The 20,744-nt window shown below is 48.8% G+C and overlaps 5 protein-coding genes across 5 annotated transcripts; 3 read left to right on the top strand and 2 right to left on the bottom strand.

The window, feature by feature from the left end:
• Positions 1-3,618: 3,618 nt before the first annotated feature.
• On the top strand, positions 3,619-4,511 carry FTJAE_28 (nuclear WD PRL1; the record flags this gene model as incomplete). Its single annotated transcript, XM_037349030.1, has 3 exons — positions 3,619-3,652; positions 3,773-3,870; positions 3,939-4,511. The coding sequence occupies 3 exons, from the start codon at positions 3,619-3,621 to the stop codon at positions 4,509-4,511; spliced, it is 705 nt and encodes a 234-aa protein (XP_037212818.1).
• A 377-nt stretch (positions 4,512-4,888) lies between these two features.
• On the bottom strand, positions 4,889-5,677 carry FTJAE_27 (uncharacterized protein; the record flags this gene model as incomplete). The annotated part of the gene is made up of 1 exon (XM_037348919.1): positions 4,889-5,677. One exon carries the CDS (start codon positions 5,675-5,677, stop codon positions 4,889-4,891), a length of 789 nt encoding a protein of 262 aa, XP_037212817.1.
• A 1,119-nt stretch (positions 5,678-6,796) lies between these two features.
• Positions 6,797-7,866, top strand: FTJAE_26 (KTI12 (TOT4); the record flags this gene model as incomplete). The annotated part of the gene is made up of 2 exons (XM_037348810.1): positions 6,797-6,802; positions 6,859-7,866. The coding sequence occupies 2 exons, from the start codon at positions 6,797-6,799 to the stop codon at positions 7,864-7,866; spliced, it is 1,014 nt and encodes a 337-aa protein (XP_037212816.1).
• Positions 7,867-9,595: 1,729 nt separating this feature from the next.
• On the top strand, positions 9,596-12,291 carry FTJAE_25 (cell division control 48; the record flags this gene model as incomplete). Its single annotated transcript, XM_037348699.1, has 5 exons — positions 9,596-9,645; positions 9,720-9,747; positions 9,803-9,858; positions 9,909-10,158; positions 10,210-12,291. 5 exons carry the CDS (start codon positions 9,596-9,598, stop codon positions 12,289-12,291), a joined length of 2,466 nt encoding a protein of 821 aa, XP_037212815.1.
• Positions 12,292-13,266: 975 nt separating this feature from the next.
• Positions 13,267-13,814, bottom strand: FTJAE_24 (uncharacterized protein; the record flags this gene model as incomplete). Its single annotated transcript, XM_037348590.1, has 2 exons — positions 13,267-13,618; positions 13,684-13,814. 2 exons carry the CDS (start codon positions 13,812-13,814, stop codon positions 13,267-13,269), a joined length of 483 nt encoding a protein of 160 aa, XP_037212814.1.
• Positions 13,815-20,744: the final 6,930 nt, after the last annotated feature.

Genomic DNA, 20,744 nt, shown 5'->3' with positions numbered 1-20,744 from the left:
TGAACCATGGCCTGTAGCATGCTGCTATTATGAACCTATCGCCTACGGATACTCTCTGTATGTAATATTCATACTGTAACAGAATAACTCGGGAACAGCTTGTGCGGCTGGCAGCAGGAACATGCTACACTAGCACCGTACTACGCACTTTATTTGCGACACAGCTTGCATCTTGTGTCCTTGTGTCTCGTCGGAGTTAACGAACCTTTATCCTCTCAACGGTCGAAGCGCATCGGGTCTATTCAGCGTTCAAGATCATGGTTCTCTTCTGTCAACAGATCTACAGCTAGTGACAGGAAGTGCCAGCTTCTGGGTGTCGCTGCGACATTCCGTCGATCATCAATCAAGGAGCCGCGTGAGGCAGGGGACTTTGGCATAGCATGGCGGTCCGTCCGGTATCAAACGACCAAAGACAGACACTCAGACCTTTTGTTGTTCGTGTCTTTCTTGACTGACACTGACACTGACACTGACACTGACCGTTTCGCTATCATGATCGACAAAGTCCGAGCAAGCAATCTGGGAATAGTTACAAAGTCCGTTTCGTTTCTGGTGTCTCCTGCCCGGTTAAGCATTCCCGTATTACCTATCCGTACACTGTCCCCCAAGCCCCCTGTGAAGAGGCTTGTAAGTAATATCGTCGCGACTGACTCAAGTGTAGCGGGCTTGGTGAGAGAACCAACTACTAACTTAGCCTTTATGGAGCAGACGTGGCCGTGATCCAATCAACGCCATAGATCTTCCCAGTTGAAATGGACGCCGAGAGCTGAGGATCCTCAAGAGCCTCGGCCACACCCTCAACGGCAATTGGCCCATTTCAGTAATTGGCAGTTTTGTTTAGTGGACGTCGTGCCTCAAGGCGATTCCGTGTTGGCCCACACGTTTCTTTGACGGTTGGCTGGCCATGTCTCCATGTTGGTGATCAGACCTCTCCGAGTCCCTGGGATCTCTGATCACATGCGCTCCAGAATCAAGATGTTTGCCAATATTTGGTAGAGAGCGTTATCCGGATTCCACCGGCTAAAGTTTAATGTCTGCCCACTTGCTTTTTTGGAATTGTTTCAAGATTGTTCGTTCTTTGGGGAGTGATCGATCCATTAAATCTATTCGCTAAGATCCAAGTCTCAGATCTTGAACCTCACATTGAATGATTGGTTATCCTTGCTCTGAGCTTCCGAGTTCCAGGAACTTGGTGCTCAGCACACGAACGATATGATGATGATCATCATCATCATCTACGATACACGGGCGCTCGACTGCGTCCGTTCTGATCGATGTTGTCATAACTTTCCCACGGCCTGCGGGCATGCGGATATCGCTGGCTGGAAATACTATGTATCGAACTCAAGACCACCCATCCTTGCTAGCTGAGGGAGCTCTCGGACCCCAAATTTCGCGTGGGCTCTTGAAGAAATAAAGCAATTTAAACAGCACCGAGACCACTCAGGCTTTCAAGCTCCAGCACGATATTCATTTAGCGAAGTGGAGTTTATCAAGTTTCTAGACGGGACCATTTTCTCAAACAGGGTGGCCACATGGCAGGCTTGTTCCGCTTTCGATCTACTCCTGATGCTCATGATATGCGAATCATCTCCAATACAACCTCTGAATGGCATCATCACGGGTTGGTAGCCAACCGAGGCTGGGAACAAGATTAAAGATGCTTCTCTTTTCCATTCGATGTAACATATGATCTTTGGTTGCTAACTTTAGTATCTTGGACTGATTTCCAGTATTACACGCCCAGCACATTCACACAAAGACGATGGCTACGCTACCTTCTCAACGCAGACTCTCTTTTAACAAGAGTTGCGAAGCTTTGTAGCAACCACTTGCTCATTGTTCCTCGATCCTCACTTATGTTGAGAGATTCGTATCAGACCTTGCTCTGGAAACTTTGGTAGGATGAGACCAGCATGAGCATGACGAGTCCCCGGAACAGACAATCCACTCCAGGATACATACTGAAAGAGCTACTGTCAAGTGAGAAACTTGACCACAACTTGATCAACTCGGATTAGACAGCTCAGGTGATGGTTGAAGCCGCTCAGACTCTTGGCCAAATATGAAACTGACATTTAGCGATCTGGTGTGCGGATTGGACGATCTGGGTCAGTCTCTGACGATTTCTCACGCAGACCATGAATGACGGTCTTGAGTATGCAATCGCAACAGGAACGCGGCTTTGTCTACAGGATAATGAAGCCTGCACCAACAAGAACGGTTGAGGCGGTTGAGTTATACATGATACGGCGAGTAGAACTTATTAGAGTCAGAAAAAGATGAGGCGACGACCACCCGAGCAAGCCATAACACTTCTTCCGAGGCCATTTCGAGCAAAGCTCTGCATCTGTACTTCCACGATGCGGTGATGTTAGCCTTGGGTCGGCTTTTCGGTCATTGGATGATCGACGGCATGCGAGTCAACATGATTCTATCCAAGATTGATGAGGTCAGTTCGGCGATACAACTCTCAACCAAATCCCTGATAGAGGGCAGTGCCGAGTCAATGTAACTCGGTCAGACATTGAACTTGGCTTGAATATTCGTACAGACATCGGGAATGGCAATCTTGAAGATCGAAAGTCTGTTTCAAGGCCAAAGCTTCTCAGCCTAACCAGAGACACTGATTGAGAATGGAGGCGTGTAAGCCAAATCCCATAACAGGAAATCAATTATTAGCGGGCTGCCACTATCACTTGCAAGCTTCCAAAACCCTCTACTAGTTGTTATTAAAGTTTGGTCTTGTCAAAAACACCTTCTTCCAATTGCTTTTGTTTCTTTGCCTCGACTTGACATCTAGTGGCTGAAACTTTGTATAAGAATTTGTTGGCAGATTTGAGCATTTGTATAATTCGCAACGAATATTCGTTCATGACTCCAGATGGTGCAGATATTGCTATAGTCACTATTGACATTTTTATAAATAATTGACTCTTGTGATGAAGAAGAGAAGAGGTCATCGAAGAGAGTAGGCATTCTATCCAGCTGGTATATGAGAAGTCTAGAGCCCACATGATTGGCCAATGGCTCATCTCAATACTGGAAGCATTTGCCCGGTCGTTAGATCAAGACTCATTCATATTCAGGTGTTGATTGAAGTCTGTTTCCAAGACAAGCATGAAACATTCACTCTTCAGAAATCCAAAGCTGAAATCACCCTCCTTACGGTTGTTCGACGTTGCAGTGGCGAAGCTGGTCTGAAACATTGGGTGGCTGGATCAATAGATGCATGCGATAGTATAGGAGCTCCAAGGTCTAGATCTCTGCCGCCACTAAAGAAGTTCCTCTCGGCCGGGGAGTGCTCTGAAGAGGCCTCGCGTCTATGAAGATGGCAAAGGGCAAAGAAGTGGCAGGGAAATCGGTGATAGTTAGGCGCCGTATATAGACGAATAGCTTAGCTATACCCGTCTCGGCACCATACAAGTATCACTGTAGCTTGGCGGCGCCACTAATTGACAACACTTGCAGATCGCCAACTCAACACCAGAGCCCAAGCTTCAACTCTCTCACCGCCGACAGAGCCCAGAACAACGGGAACGGCAAAAAGATCCTCTTCTTGGGTAGACAAAACGGGCAACGGTTGGGATTGGACTATTCAGACTTTGAAATAGCAAAATGTCTATTCCTATGCATCGACTGGGCGGTCGCGGTACGTCATCATCACAAAGAACATAGAAGTTGTTGTTTTGCGCCGGAATCGGTAACGCGAGAACTCGAAGTGCGGCGCTTTGATACGAGACGTCAAACACTGACAGTTGGATCTGGTTAGCCTTTGCCCACGACGATGACGATATTGAGCAAGAGTACGACCGATTGAGAGACCTGGCGCGAGCCGAGGCGGAAAAGCGCAACGATTGCTTCGCGCGCGTACGTTTGAATACAACTCTTGTCGGCCAGAGGGCAATAGGTATACGGGCAGCTAACTTTGCTTGCAGTCGCGTCAGGCATATGAAGATGGCGATGGTGCTGGAGCAAAGGAGCTCTCCAATCAGGGCAAGGCACACGCTGCCCGTATGGATGATTACAACCAGCAAGCAGCCGATTTCATCTTTCGTGAGAACAACGCCTCTGGCCGTGTAGAGGCGGACTCGATTGATCTTCACGGTCTCTATGTCGAGGAGGCTGAGCGTATCCTTGAGGAGCGCATTCGTGCAGACCAGCGCAATGGACAGACACATCTCTATGCCATCGTCGGCAAGGGACACCACTCAGCTGGTGGTGTCCAAAAGCTCAAGCCCAAGGTCGAGGAGCTGTGCCAAGAACTTGGTCTCCGATACGAAACCGATGAGGACAACACTGGACGGATTATCATCAACCTCCAGGGCGGAGATCCCATCCCTCCCTCGCACTCTGGTGGTTACGGTGGTCACCATGGTGGGCAGCAGCATCATCAGCCTCAGCATCATCAGCCTCAGCACCACCAGCAGGGACAGCAGAACGACGACGACGGACAGGTGCTGCCTTGGATTTTGAAGAAGTTGGAGAAAGCCTGCTGTGTGGTCATGTAAACCTTGGATATACTCTTCTGAGTTGCCATTTGTGGAATGCTTCTTTGGGCTGCTTCTTTCACGCATTTATATCCTGATCTTGTGGGGTTAGAGAGATTCTGGCTTTCGGAATCCTTTTTTTGTGATTACTATATCTTGTTAAGCATTCTGGAAAGGCTAGATGATTTAGACGAAAGACATGCGAAACGTTCATGTTAAGAATTGAATTGATGGGGATATGTATAAAGACTTATTTGCTCGCTAGACATAGGAAAGCTGTGTTATATGTAGATCAAGGCTCCTCTATACCCAAATGCATCTGTGAAATCGAACGCTCTAACCCCCTGTTGCAATATATTCAAAGGTCCTCTACGCCACTTTTCTTAGACATTCCTGGCTTATGCTTCAGTCGAGTCCTTGATGTTAAGCATCTCCTGGCTCTCTGTGGGTTTATGAGCCTTACAGAGAGTGAATCCAACGGCCTCGCAGATGATCGCGACCATCATCTCCATGATTATACCAGCACCGAGATACATCCAAACATCCTGCTTGTGGCCGCCGAGGATGAGAGCGCAGGTGTAGGCAAGTCGGACAACAACAAAGGGCAGAGAAGCACCAACGGCGATAAGAAGTCGATGCTCGCCATCAGCAATGTAGGACTGGCTGCGGAGAGCAAGGAAGAACTGGCCCAGAACCAAGACAAGTACAATAATCATGAGGATAACACCAATCTTGCACTCGGAGTTGTACTTGACACTGGGAGAGGAGCCGTTGAGTTCGTAGTCCGAATTGGCACCGCCAACTGAGATAAGGATAATGGCAGCAAGCATCAGAAGTTGGATCGCCCGCTGATAGATTGGTAGAACGCCGGGGCCGCCCTGCCGCTTGATAGAATCGAAGCAACGACCAAGCAGGCCGAGAAGGATAAGAATCAAGGGGCCGAGACCGAGACCGTTCAGGGTAAGCCAGCCGACGTAGAGGCTTGTGTTGCTCGGGTCATCGATGGTTGCAAGGAGCATTGAAGAGCCGATTAGACGCGCAAGTGATAGGATGCAGATATAGAGCCAGCCAGCAGTTCGTCCAAAGCCATGAGCCTTGCAGAGAAAGAGGGCTCCGATAAGGATGAAGCTATAGATGACAATCTCGGCGATGGCGATGTCATCGTGAGTATCCATAGGTCGAGCCATTGTAGTTGGATTTGTTGTGGTAAGTGTGTGAACAGAAAGTCAGTTGAGTTACAAGATGGTTCTTGGAGAATGGTTGACTTGTGGATGTATTGGTGGTAAGGGAAGAGTATGGAGTGAAGAAGTGGTGATTGTATTGTTGTTCTGATCTATTGAATATTCCTCTCAACTCGAGAGATACAGGCATACTTATACATGTCACCATCGACTCACATTCCTAGATTGAATATAGGAGATGCTGTATAGTCGGCACAACGGCAACATCATAGCCTCAGTTTCTCCCCACTGAATATGGACAGCTCGAGAGAGTTACCCAAACGGGACAATGTCCCTTACCAGATATGCATGAGAAACAGAGACTTAACCATAAACCTTGCCGCTGTGTGGCATCAGATTTCCGAGATACAGGGTCGCATGCAAAATGAGAATGCGATATCCCTCAAAGGCTGAGTTCTGTCATCGAATCGCATGCCCAATTCGGTTTAGCTCAAGATCTGCTCAAATGGGCTGGTCTGTGGCTGTAACGAACCTAACCTTGTAGGGCTGTCTATTCGAGTGCCGTGATCCGTGTGAACGACCAGAGCGAGAGCGAATATGTTAGTCAGTGACGCTTCTTCTGCATGTAAGATTGTGGTTTATACCTGCAAGGGAAAGTTCTTTGCTGAATATAATTCTGAATTCCCTTTTCTGGAAGTTCTTGAAACTGCATGTATCGACATCTGCCCAAGGTAAGTTAGTGAGGGTATCTTTGTTACTTCGGCTTTGCCGCCTCAAACTATTCTCCTGCTAAAGAGAGCAACCTGGAACAGAAGCTCTTTGAAGTACCAGTGCTTAGCTGATAACGAATTGCATTGTACGAGGCCGTGATTTGACTCACTCGAGCTTTGTTCTGTTTATCTATCAAGTGTCTCACAGGCACTAAGCTACAGTAACCCCACACAAAGTGAACCCTCCAAATGACGTCGAGCCTTTCTAAAATTCTCCAATCGACAACTTCCTCCACTAACGAGACCTCCATACCAACTTCGACAGCGCCGAAAGAGGCCTCATATCCACATACTACTACTATTTCCAACTGTAGCTGTCGATCCAGGAAGATCGAATCTCTCCTCTCCTCAGACGATGCCTGTGCGTCTCCCACGTTGTGACAACTTACACGACCCCTCAGCTAAATCATTGCCCAGCTCATCATTGTCTCTGGACTACCTACCTCAGGCAAGTCGACACGATCACAACAACTTTACGATTACCTCTCCAAGCGCATCGCCGATTCTAAATATCGCCTACACCTCATCTCTGACGAATCACTCTCTATCTCCCGTTCCGTTTACGATCTTTCGAGTCTCCCAGCACATACCAGGTCTGCCAACGCCTCAGAGAAGGATGCACGAGCTACAATATATGGCGCCGTGAAGCGCGTACTTAGCGACAAGGATATTGTGATTCTTGACGGCTTAAATTACATCAAGGGTTGGCGGTACCAACTACACTGCGAATCAAAGGCTGTGCGCACACCGAGCTGTATACTACAGATTGGATGTGCAGTGGATAAGGCACGAGAGGTTAACGAGACCAGACTAAAGAAAAGAGAGGCCAAGACATCCAAGACTGCGGATACAGAAGAGGCAACACCTTCAGATACAACTCCTGGCGATAAGATCGTGGACTCTGCAGAGCCATACGAGCCCGGCAACTGGGACAACTTAGTCTTTCGGTACGAAGAACCCAATCCCATGACCAGATGGGACAGTCCTCTCTTCACGCTTATCTGGGAGGACGATGAGGCCCAAACCAACAAGGTCTTCTCCGACCTCTGGGACGCAATTGCCGGTGAAGCCCGTAAGGTTGTGCGCCCGAATCAAGCAACAATACAGCGCGGCCGCGAGGAAAGTGGTGACTACTTGTATCTCCTGGATCGCGAGACATCTGATGTTGTGAAGCGCATAGTCGAAGCACAGCGAGAGGGCGACGACGTTGACGAAGTACGGATACCGTCTGGCTCTGCAGAACTGACGATACATCTACCCGCGGGCAAGAAGGTTGGTCTCCCACAATTACAAAGACTACGGAGAGCGTTCATGGGTTTGAATAGAGGTGGTATCGGATTGGAGGCCGTGGGCGATATGAAGTCTTCACGGCTGAGAGACACCTTTGTAACGTATCTTAATGATGCGTTTGAGAAGGATGAGTAGTATTTATCTCTACGAAGGTTGTGCCTTCATTGCAGATGCTCTCAGTGCGGCTCAATGTGATGGCTTTATGATGCTTGATGTGACTACCTATAGAGTTTTGATACTTGTTTCCATGATCATACATAAGCTTTCTCACAAGCCCAGGGGGTTCAGAATTGTTCATCGAGATACATCGCCGGGCGGAATGTACCTGCGATGAAAAAAAATGAAACCAGCATAGGTAGGTAGTACATTCATACAAATGTCCTCGGCCATTGTGTCAATCATGAGTTGAACATACCAACAGAGCTTATGATTGGTTGTAGGTTCTGTAGCTCCAGGGTAACCTTTGGATCATGAGGCATAGGTGACATAGGAGAGGAAAACACTTAGTATATATACCTATTCAAAGCAACAAGAAAACTCGAATAGGTTTGAGATAGATAGACTTAGCAAGCTTTGATTTTCGCTTTGTTGGTCTTGAGGCTGATTATTTATGGCGCTCTTATGAAATGTCAGAAGTTTTCTTGCTCCTTGAAGGTAACATCAGGCAGTGTAGCTGGTAGGTAGTTGCGATGATAGGTAAACATGAGAAGCTTGAAGCTCGGGCAAAGAATAACTGCAGCTAGTAGCTCACGGTCGAGAGGAAGTGTTTTGAGGAGGCCCAGATGCCCCCGAGTCATAGCACGGCCCCGGTTGACACCATTCCTCAACTTGCCGACAAGTGATAAGTCATAGATCATTCCATTATGTTTGTCAGCAGTGTACAGTGGGTTACCGGATGATTCGAGATTCAAGATGGCGAGGAGGCGCAAGGATTTATAAGATCCCTCAATAAATTATAATGGGCAAAATACCACCAGTGTTGGAAAATGGCGAGTGAGTCAAGACTTGATCCATAATAAGTATCGTTAGTATTGTCTCATCTGAGACGCTGAATGTCGAGGTAGGCAACTGGGGCCGCGCAAGAAATGGAAGCCTTTGGTCCACCATGACCGCCATATGCAGACAGCTTGGACAGTACACCAAGCTATGTACCAACCTAATGCAAAAGCTAATAAGTTCTGTCCACGGTTCCTGCGTGGCACTCAACAAGGTGGCGGGATCATGAGCGAATATGTGTGAAAAAAGATAGTTCACACAAGTATATTTAAAATCATTATAGAGAAAACTTACAATTTCATTTGCAACTAAAACTCGCCTTGTTACAGCACAATGGAAGCTTCTGCTGGCTTCCACCTGTTTTTGCCTTTGCAGTCGTCACTCTCTGTTTGCCTGTTGCTACCGCCTTGCGCCCGGCGCCCGCCTCTGCTTCATCATGCTAGTGCCAGCCTAGAGCCCCACCATCAAGCACGGCTGAGCTAAGCTGCTTTCACCCCTGCAACATCATTGTTCCGACCCGATTCAGGGCATCCGGTGATATCATTGGCCCACAGCTGTGGCGGTCGGCCAGTGAATCGCTGTCAAACAGTTCCGATGAGAGGGAAGGTGCCCTGTGGCCTTTGAGAACAGCTTGAACCTTACCTCCGACCTGACCTCTGCTTTAACTCTTGCATCTCTCAACCTTCGACACAAACTTTGTCTCTACATCTCCCCACGAATTCTCCTCCTCTGCAATCTCTATTTAAGCCCACATTACACACCAAAGAGCCAGCACTTGGCTTTTTTACCTTGCAACACTCGCAACTCCCCCTCCTTTCGTCATCACCGAGCCAGCATCAGCTTCGCCTGAAGCATCCAGATAACCATCATGGCTCCCCAGCCTGACGAGCACCACCCTCACAAGAAGGTCAACTTGACGTATGTGAACAAGCAGATTTGGATCTATTCCGATCACTGTTATTTTGGCAAGCCGAATTACTGACAAGATACAGCGACCCTTCCGGCGCCGAGGTCAAGAACGTTCGTTACACCCCATCTGATGAGATCCCCCAACATGCCGCTAACCGCTGTGCAGGAAGATGATGTCGCGACCGCGATTCTGAAGAAGAAGAAGAAGCCCAATCAGTTGATGTAGGTGCTTTGCGCTGTACAGTTCGCATACAATTACTGACATCACCAAGGGTCACCGATGCCGTCAACGATGACAACAGCATTATCGCCCTTTCCGAGGCCACTATGGACCAGCTCCAGCTTTTCCGAGGTGATACCGTTCTGGTTCGAGGCAAGAAGAGAAAGGACACCGTTCTCATCGTTCTTGCTGACGAGGAACTCGATGATGGCAGCGCTCGTATCAACCGAGTCGTTCGCCACAATTTGAGAGTCAAGCACGGTGATATGATCACCATCCACCCTTGTCCGGATATCAAATACGTCAGTAACCACACAACTATAAAAATGAACTAGCCTCTAACACTTCTGCAGGCCAAGCGAATTGCTGTTCTCCCCATCGCTGATACCGTCGAGGGTATCACCGGTTCCCTGTTCGACGTTTTCCTCGCTCCCTACTTCCGAGAAGCTTACCGACCTGTTCGCCAAGGAGACTTGTTCATCGTTCGCGGTGGCATGAGACAAGTAGAATTCAAGGTTGTCGAGGTCGATCCTCCCGAGTATGGTATCGTCGCACAAGATACCGTTATTCACTGCGAGGGTGAGCCTATCCAGCGAGACGAGGAAGAGAACAACCTCAACGAGGTTGGCTATGATGACATTGGTGGATGCCGAAAGCAAATGGCTCAGATCCGAGAGATGGTTGAGCTTCCTCTCCGACATCCCCAGCTTTTCAAGTCTATTGGTATCAAGCCTCCCCGAGGTGTTCTACTCTACGGCCCCCCCGGTACCGGTAAGACTCTAATGGCTCGAGCTGTTGCCAACGAGACTGGTGCTTTCTTCTTCCTCATCAACGGTCCTGAGATCATGTCCAAGATGGCTGGTGAATCCGAATCAAATCTTCGAAAGGCTTTCGAAGAAGCTGAGAAGAACTCACCTGCCATCATCTTCATCGATGAAATTGATTCTATCGCCCCCAAGCGTGAGAAGACCAATGGTGAGGTCGAGCGACGAGTCGTCTCTCAGCTCCTTACCCTCATGGACGGTATGAAGGCCCGCTCCAACGTCGTCGTGATGGCTGCTACCAACCGTCCCAACTCTATCGATCCCGCCCTTCGACGATTCGGTCGTTTCGATCGTGAGGTCGACATTGGTATCCCTGATCCCACCGGCCGTCTTGAGATTCTTCAGATTCACACCAAGAATATGAAGCTCGGCGATGACGTCGACCTGGAGCAGATTGCCTCCGAGACACACGGTTACGTCGGTTCCGATGTTGCTGCCCTCTGCTCCGAGGCCGCTATGCAGCAGATCCGTGAGAAGATGGATCTCATCGATCTCGACGAGGACACAATTGATGCCGAGGTTCTCGACTCTCTCGGCGTCACCATGGAGAACTTCCGTTTCGCCCTCGGTGTGTCCAACCCCTCGGCTCTTCGTGAGGTCGCCGTCGTCGAGGTCCCCAACGTTCGCTGGGAGGACATTGGTGGTCTCGAGGAGGTCAAGCAGGATCTCAAGGAGAACGTTCAGTACCCTGTCGATCACCCCGAGAAGTACCTCAAGTTCGGTATGTCTCCTTCTCGAGGTGTACTGTTCTTTGGTCCTCCTGGTACTGGTAAAACTATGTTGGCCAAGGCCGTTGCCAACGAGTGTGCCGCCAACTTCATCTCTGTCAAGGGACCTGAGCTTCTCAGCATGTGGTTTGGTGAGTCTGAGAGCAACATCCGAGACATCTTCGACAAGGCTCGTGCTGCCGCCCCTTGCGTTGTCTTCCTTGACGAACTTGACTCCATTGCCAAGGCTCGTGGTGGATCCATGGGTGATGCTGGCGGTGCTTCTGACCGTGTCGTCAACCAGCTCCTGACTGAGATGGATGGTATGACTTCAAAGAAGAACGTTTTCGTTATTGGCGCCACCAACCGACCCGAGCAGCTCGACCCTGCTCTGTGCCGACCTGGTCGTCTCGATTCGCTCATCTACGTACCTCTGCCCGATGAGCCTGGTCGTCTGAGCATTATCAAGGCGCAGCTCCGCAAGACCCCCATCGCCTCCGACATCGATTTCGGCTACATCGCCTCCAAGACCCACGGTTTCTCTGGTGCTGATATCGGTTTCATCACACAGCGTGCTGTCAAGATCGCCATCAAGGAGTCTATCGCTGCCGATATCGAGCGCCAAAAGGCTCGCGAGGCTGCTGGTGACGAGATGGACACAGACGAGGATGCTGAGGACCCCGTGCCCGAGTTGACCAAGGCCCACTTTGAGGAGGCCATGCAGATGGCTCGCCGGTCAGTATCTGACGTCGAGATCCGCCGGTACGAGGCTTTTGCCCAACAGATGAAGAACGCTGGTCCTGGTGCCTTCTTCAAGTTCCCCGAGGCCGGTGCCGAGGCTGCTGGTGCTGACGGCGGTAACTCATTTGGCGATGCTGGCAACGATGATGATCTCTACGACTAAGGACGGCAACGACTGTATGGACATGAGTCCTTTGTATTCTAATAATTTCACTCGCACATCTCTACATTGGCTCGTAGGCTGTTAGTGAGCAATCTACTCACGCATTCTATGCGGCTGATTTTCGAATGGGAGTTGGTAGAATGGTAGAGGAAAGAAGAACGGCAACCTGATCCTGGCATTTCTGATGAGCCAGGAGGGTATGAAAGTAGTCTCAGTGTGGCTCGAGACGGATTTGCGTTTGATAGATGATGAAATTGATTCCCTTAGCTTTATGTCGAGTCTAAGAGTGATTGTTCCCTGTGTGCTAAATTGATTGTACTATGTTAACAGACGTCATAAAATTTTGTTGAGATAGCCGCTTCCTGCTTGGCCCCTGTAGTGTTTATTACCTTTGTTACAAGTTTCTTCTCGAACGGTCGCCTAATGCAATAAAGCTGAGAGCTCCATCAGTCTGCAGCCGGAAATGAACATTTCTCGCGTCACGTTAAGAGATATTCATGAAAGTACATCAGCGCTGTGGCGCCAAGAAAGACAGACATTATTTTTCGCCGTAGCAAAATCGTCAGAGATTGTCATCAAGGTAATGTCTATTCATTTGTGTCATACGTAGTTATCGTCTCGTGTCCCTGTTTTCGGGATCCTGTCTCCCTTTCAACACCCGCGCGAGTATGTTTGTTATGTATTATATATAATATGAGTGAGTTTGCTATTCAAGAAAGGCCCTCGCTAAGCTATTCTTTTGAGCGTATCCTGACTTGTCTGGTTTTGCGTGTGTAGGACATGTCGGTGTATGGTGGGTGGTAAGCGCCCAAGTTATCGAACCCTTCCTTGTTGGGCTTCTCGCATTGTTTGGATATTGTCTTCGATTTTGTCGTGATTCAGAATGCCGGGCATATTTTCTGATGCGACGAGATGTCTTCTATCACCTCCTGGCTTTATAATTTCTCTTTAAAGGTTTCAAGCTATAGCCGCATCTTAAGCGGTTCCTTCGTCCTCGATGTCGCAAACAGCTTCTAGGCTCTCCCTGGTGACGCGAAGAGCCTCCTCAATCACCGACTCCGGCACAGCAAGACTAGGCTTAGCATCAGCCGCACCATTAGTCTTGGTGGCATCGCCGTTTGTTGCGGGCTTGGCGCTCGTTCCGTTCGAGCTCGATGATATGGGGTTGAGGGCAGAATCGTGGCGGACGTCTTCGAGCACGCGACTCAGTAGGGCGGGAAAGGTTGTGACTTCGCCAGAGCGCAGCAGAGCGAGTGCATGCGATTGGATAACCGTGGGCCAGTTCGTAGAATGAGAGTTCAGCGCGTGGAGAAGAGCATCTTGTATTCTTGGATAATGCGTTAGTAGGCTGCAACTCATGATAGAAACTGGCGAGGGAGGGTGGGGGCGTACTTTGAGACGTGACCGTCGCGCAGAAGAACTGTGTTGATTTGTGACCGTAAATCTGGATCTAAAGTCGCCTGTGTGTGGTTTGCGGCGCTGGATGGCACCTTGACGGGGGTAGAGGGTGCGTTGTTGGACATGATGGCGATGCAGGTGGGGGATGATCAAGTTTGGTCCCGCTGAGGAAGAGCGTAGACGGGAGAAGACGGGAAGTGTTGATCTGAGCGGACTCTTGGTCAATCACATCAGCTTCCCCTTCGATACTGAGCCAAATATCGTGTACAAGACACAGCGAGAGCTTTCGATCGGTCGCTCCGAAGCTCGAATGTTGCCCGCCGGGTCAGGAGTGTCTCTTCGTCTATCTCCTAGATAACAATTGAACTAGAACAATACGGTTAGCGGCATTCTCAGACTTGATCAAAGGGCCAAAGTAGAGCTCTTACCCACCCACAATGTATCGCTAGAGCTCAACTCAATGATACAGAAGATAGAGGTTGATCGTCAGAATGTAGTAGCAAGGCTGAGGCTGGGGATAAAAGCTTCAGGGCACACAAGGCTGAAGTACATCTGGGTCTGATTGGGTGCAGGACTCCACTTTGGCTGTGGCGGTGCTCCACAGAGAAACTTATTGTCCTCCTATCAACCAATCCCAATATTGGAAGAATAAACAACACAATAAGCTGTAACTACTAACTCAGAACAAGCACTTACACACCCTGGACGACAATGAGATGATAATTTAGCAAGCCATCTCATTTGGTTAATAGAAGCCCCAGTAGAGCACAATGGGACTGTTCCTTCAAATCCATTGTCATTTCTCACTGTACATTTCAGAGAGGTCTTGCGGTTTCTATCCCTGGTCAAGATCTCTTCGCTTGCTGAGTGGCTTGTTTGCGATTTTGACCCCTAGTAAGTCTACCTAGTTCATTGATTTACACCACGCACTAGATATCGCCAAAGAAATTTTGTCAAACTCATCAAACTCATCTTGTGGGCAACATCCTGTCTAAAAGATATTGAGATGTCATGGCACTCCTTGGTTCACGAGATTTGGTGATATTACACTGTGGACTTGAAATTACCGTCAACTCAACACGATCAGTCATATCTCAATGCTGTTGTCAATGACCATTGGTAGTACTGTTCCTATCGAAGATAAAACAACGGGCTCAAGACATAGGTTCCATCTGTCATGTTTGTTCGCCATCTCGAAACAGCATTACAGTAAGGCATGGTTAAGCGAAACTTAAGTCTTATGACAACTTCATGCAACAAGCAGAGTTATTAAACCATAAAGACATAAGCTTAACGAAAACAGCCTGAAGAAGCTCTGTCTGTATTACAGCATTCTAGGCCAGGTGAATTATGAGTCTATAGGGCAATTGACTATTTAGATGTGAGTTGTTAATCAGTTTCTGGAGGCTGGCAGGGGGGCCATATCACGAGATATGGCAACACTGTATCTCTTTGGTATAACGTGAAAAGAGACGGCCGACAGTCGTACATCGTTCCTCAATGCATATGATGGCCAGTAGGATGCGTCCAGGTTGCTCTTACTACGTTCCCTGACACCATTTTCTTCCACGTCAATAATGTTTGTAGAGTTGAGTCAGACTTGAGACGCAAGACTTGTATCATCATGACAAGATCCCCGCCATTGGGCTGGCCTACAATTCTAAGGTGCCTCACGACCAAGCCAATGGTTTGGCCGCTCGCTTCGATAAATTAGTCACGACATCGGAGCAAACAAAAGTTATTCGCCATGGCTAATCTGGGATGCCGACGGCAGCGGACATATTGACCATCCTTTAAGAATGTCATCAACATGGATACCAGACGGTCTACTTACCCTGCATCCTCAAAAGTCGTTTCACTTGTGTAAGTCGTTGGAAGACAGACTACAAACAGATGCTCGTCTGACGGGGGGAAAGAGTTCCCCGTTCCGTGTACTAGGCATAACTTTGCGCCTTGAGAGGATGCAACCATCCTCATTCTTAACCAACAAGGACGATGCGGGTGTCATCCGGGGCGTACCATGGCCCATTGGTAGCACGATGTGGCTATCGGGCTGACATTTGTGCCCATGACGATAAACAGACATACACAGTTATGCCATGGTCGATGTCGATGGTGTTGAGCCCTGTCGTCGCTAGTGATTTGCCTTGGGTTATGGCTATGCAATGCGTTCCGACGGGTACTTTACCCCAGGCATCCACTTGATAGACTGGCGGCACGCGAATCATCCATCCATGTCAACTATCTCACCGGAAATCCCACTTTCGACTGGACTTGGACTGATGACTTACGGCCCGACCCGTTGGTATACCCGGTAATGACATTTCCCAGTTGGAGCCTGTAGGCATTGCACTCACTCTTCACACCGACACATCACCGTCTCGTCTTGCTTGTTAGCTTGCCACGCCACAATCAAAGGGATTGAGCTTCCTGTAACTGTCTAGTATAATTTTCCGGAAGCTTCGCTCCCCCGCGCTGCACGGCTCTGTACCAAGCCATCACATGAGCCCTTGCTGCCGCGAGATGAGATAACTTGGGGAAGTCAACCGAATGTTCTTGGCTTGGGGGGAGGCAGTTGCTTGTTTGTTCGGTAGCTCGCCAAGTAGCTCGCCAACCCCGGTAGCCACCCCAAGCATTGCGGTCATAGTTGTATAGGCGGTGAACAGCACCCAGGAAGCAACAAAAAGGCCCTCATGGCGAACCCTATCGCATCGACCCATCACAGCTGCAGCTGAGAGCAGGGAGAGCTCTTGGGCTCTTGGACTCTCGTTTTAACACGTCAGACAGGCCCCAACTTACAGCTGTTCAAGGGTTGATTCCTTCCCTCCGCGATTTTGAGATAAGAACTTCATGTGAAACCTCCTGGCTATCTGGAGGGTTCCAAGGACTTGCATAGAATCTAGGAAGTCATGAGTAACTTGCCCTGATCGTAGCTTGGGAAATGATGCCAGAAGTGTAATGGTGATGTTTAACATACCATTGATGCGAATCATAGACTCGTGAAAGTAGCAGGCGAGCAGGATTGCAAACGTTGCCCATCTCATCATATTTCATGACCTTTTGACTAAGTGAAACGAAGTTCTGTTGTTTTGACTTCATGAAACACATGCTTCCGATAGGCCAGACTGTCACATCTGAAACGAAGGCACTTATCGCAAGCAAATTAAACCAACCGTCCTGCATATTCAGAGTTGAGATTCCGAGCTGCATATTTCGGTCTCTGTCCAAGTGGTTGCAGGACGTCGGCTAGAGATCTCCTTGCTTCCTAAGGCGAGGAAAGAGAGAAATAGCCCGCTTGACAAGCCCAAGTAGCATCCCAGTTTTCACATTTTTAAACAGTGTTACCGTTTCTTATCTCCCAAAAGTCTTGGTCACTCAGACACATTTCACAACTTGTCTTTGACTGCTTCTGTGAGGCATAACCGGCTTCATTCAGCCGATGGAAGCCCCGACAAGTCCCGCAATGCCATCAGTATTACTTCCTTTTGCAAGGGTTTGAGTAGGATTTCGGCTCGCGGTGAAGCTGGTTGGACCCATTGGAGCGGAAACCTGCTAGACCTGCAAGCTTGTTTGTATCACAATGCAACCGTTATCGAAACTCGGGATGAACCCCATTTGCTGGAATAACTTCCCGTTAGTCGACAGACTTGTCGGTGAGCCATGTCTTGAAGTAGCTATCTACTTGAGGTGATAGCATGAGGCATGTATGCACAAGGATGCATGTCGTCGACCCGAGGTGCCTAAACTCGCTGACAGGGTGGTGATTAGCTGGGCTAAGCCTCCCTCGCGATTGAGGCTGAAGTATCGGATTGGAGATCTTGCCCTTTGATGTGGGGGATGATCATCGAGGCTTGAGCCAGAGCCAAAGAGTAGTGGGCCATCTCCAGGATCTCCTCGTGGTTGACCGGTCAAGTGAAGTACCGCGCAGAGCCAACGTCCCACACCGCGCATCCGCCCATTACATTGCTTTGCAGCCACGCACATGTTTCCCCAGAAAACTAGAACAGGCAGCTGAAGTGTATTCAGCTGCATATTATACGTGCAGCGACGTTAGGGAGCCACGAGGGCTTAGTCAGAAGCGTTGCAAGCCATGAGGGACACCACTTGATCGAACAGTGAGTGACACCGATTGCATGCTATTCATGCATTTTCTCGACATGATATAACCATAGCGAGCGGGGGGTGGTATCCTGGTAGAATGAAGAAGAATGAATGACTCGCCAAAAGCACTCAAGACGCAACATCAAATGGCGGCCATTATCAGTCGTATGTATCGTCCCGTATGCGTAGCTCCTTGTGGGCCTATGAAACACAAACCGATGGCGAGCCGCATATGGACGGATGTGTTGCTTGGCGAGGCCGAGACCCAATAGAACGGAGTTTGCATGAAGGATGTCTCTGGAACTGATCTCATTGAACAGAGTATTGAGGCCTGTATTCATGTGAAGTTCACAAGTACCAGAACAGGAAAGTCAAGTCCGATACCACGGGCTATGAATGGGAATCGACATAATGATCAAAGGACTACCGGCCAGCCCATAACCTGTCAAAGGGCTTTGAGTAGCACTGTGCATCTAAACGAGTCCCGAGATGGGCTTGCTAGGACTCAATCGAAAACGCAATGCCCGCCGAATACTGCCTGGTACTTCGTAATGACAGCTCATTTCTCCTGCCGAGGCGAAGATGCATAGAGTCGCTGGCGGTTTTGAGTTTCGAAAAAGCAATAACGCAGTATAAGCTAGGAGAGAGTGTCTATGGACAAGACAGTGGCAGGGGTCTTCGGGGACAGGGTTATCTGTGCGTAGGCTTGTGGTTAACCTAACCTGACATGATGACTGCGAGGTGAGTATGGTAGATCAGCGACCAATACGATGAGTGAATCTGGGGTCTTGAAGCAATAAGCAAAGAAAGGCATGTCACGCGGAAACAATATAGAGGAAACGAGATAGACGAGAGAAGATAAGAGCCTTCGAAGCTACTCATGCCAGGCAGTGGAGTTTGTGTAGGACTCAAGCCTAAGAGCTGAACGAATGATGCATCACCACTTGGGAACCGAATAAAGATCGGTATGATAGGTATGTTTTGACGAGTATAGACGGCTCTTCTTACCTGGGTCCTTTGCTTGTGAGTTACGGCACACTAGACAAGTGTGCAGCTAGTGATATGGCACAGAAGATCATGGATCAGGCATCCTGAGCCAGCAGCGGAAGTTGTGAGAGGTGAGTTGTCAGACAAGCAATGGAAATCTCCATGAAGCCAGCAAGGTGTGAAGTTGTGGAGGGAAACTGAAGGAGGTACCGAGATAGGTATCCCATCCAACCTAATCTGCCGGGCTGTACCTAAGGGAAGACAACCTTAGGTAGGCATTGATGTTTCTCAGGTAGGTATGTAGGTATTCGGCAGGTAATCCCCACCGGCCCCGTCCTTCCATGTTTGTTGACTCTCTCCTTGCCGATGCTATCAGGTTTTTGAAAGTGTTGACAAGGAAGGTACAGTGCAGCGCATGAGATGAGAGTGCAGTGCGGTACAGCGCAGTACAATAAAGGAAGGAAGGAAGGTACAGCAGAGATAGAAACAGCAACAGTTGGCCTCAAAGACTCTGGGAGTTGCAGCCGGCGGCTGGCAACATCTCATGATGTAGGTGAAGGGAAGTTAGGTAAGCGAAGGGGATGCTCATATCGAATCGTATCGAGTCTCGATATCTTTCTGGTGGGAGGTGGCGAGTTAAGAAGGCGCCGTTGGAAAGGATATCCTTGAAATCAATATATGCATCTGAGTCAATTAGGCACTCGCTGACTATGCCCGCCTTGTTTTGAGTTGTGCAGACTGATGCAGGCTGCCTGAATGAACAAGATAACCCAGTAGTTTACTGCGTGGGATATCTACCTATTCATTCCTGGGTAGTATGCGTACAACCTACTATAGGCAAGTATTGGATGCAAGAGCTCTATGCTAGCAACCTTCAAGTTTCACTTCGGGGCATACATACATACGCATACTCACCTACGTACCTATGCATACATAATACATACATTATGTATGGCATCCCGTAGCTCATATCTCATATTATTCCGGTAGCACCTCGTATTACCTTGATCACATCACATCACATCAGCAAGTCTGACTTGATCTGAATGGCCTGAATGGCCTCACTTCTCGCTTCCGCAGATAGCCCATGGGGTAACACGTACCTGGGTGCGGATGCCAAGCAATATACTCTCGGTGTGAATTTGTTACAAGATGGAAATCAAAAGGGCATGGATTTGCTAGATCTCGACCCGGCCCAAGCCCCTTCGACTAGATGCAGTCGTCTGCAGATATGACACCACCCACTGCCCACAACAACATACCGACCTACTACTAACACCACTTTGATTAAGCTACAGGACCCGAAGAAAAGGGTGAGACTTGAATTGGTCGGAGTGAGACGAATGTGCATGTTTGACTCTTTTAGGATGTTGATTCTCAAATTCAGCAGCTGTATTGGAGTGTTTGTCTCTTTGGAGGTGTCCTCACTTACACCGAGAAGAGCGGTATCAATTGTGGAGGTGGGGTCGTTATCACACCTAAGGTAGGTAGTCAGATATTTTCATGATCTTTGGCTCTGGCGAACACAGAATTGGCAGCCAATCCATACCGTTTTCCATGTTTAGAACGCCAAACGTTACTGACCAGTTGGCAATGGAGGGTTGTGTCAATTTGGCTTGGCTTCGAATTTATTCCAAGCTGGGCTCAAGTGCAAGCTGCCATGCCATTGCCATGGCTCACTAAAACCAACACTAGGATCGTGACGGAGCGGCTCTTTGAGCCTTGGTGCTTGGCTACCAGTCGTAATCAGTAAAGGACGGAGGGGCGACCATCCGCTTGTCCTCTTAGTCTGACCGGGTCACGCAGTCTTCAACCAGTCATTCCCATTTCATGCTCTGGCTCGCGGGACCGTGACCTGGGATACCGCAACAGCAAGTACAACAGGTGATAAGGACCTAGCATTCCATAACTCAGATTCCGCTATTATCTTCTCGCCTGGCCAGTATTTGCTTTCTCCTTTGCTTTCT

The sequence above is a fragment of the Fusarium tjaetaba genome (assembly GCF_013396195.1).
Source record: "Fusarium tjaetaba strain NRRL 66243 chromosome Unknown NRRL66243_c0000002, whole genome shotgun sequence".
NCBI lineage: Eukaryota > Fungi > Ascomycota > Sordariomycetes > Hypocreales > Nectriaceae > Fusarium > Fusarium tjaetaba.
This window is presented reverse-complemented; position numbering and strand designations above follow the sequence as displayed.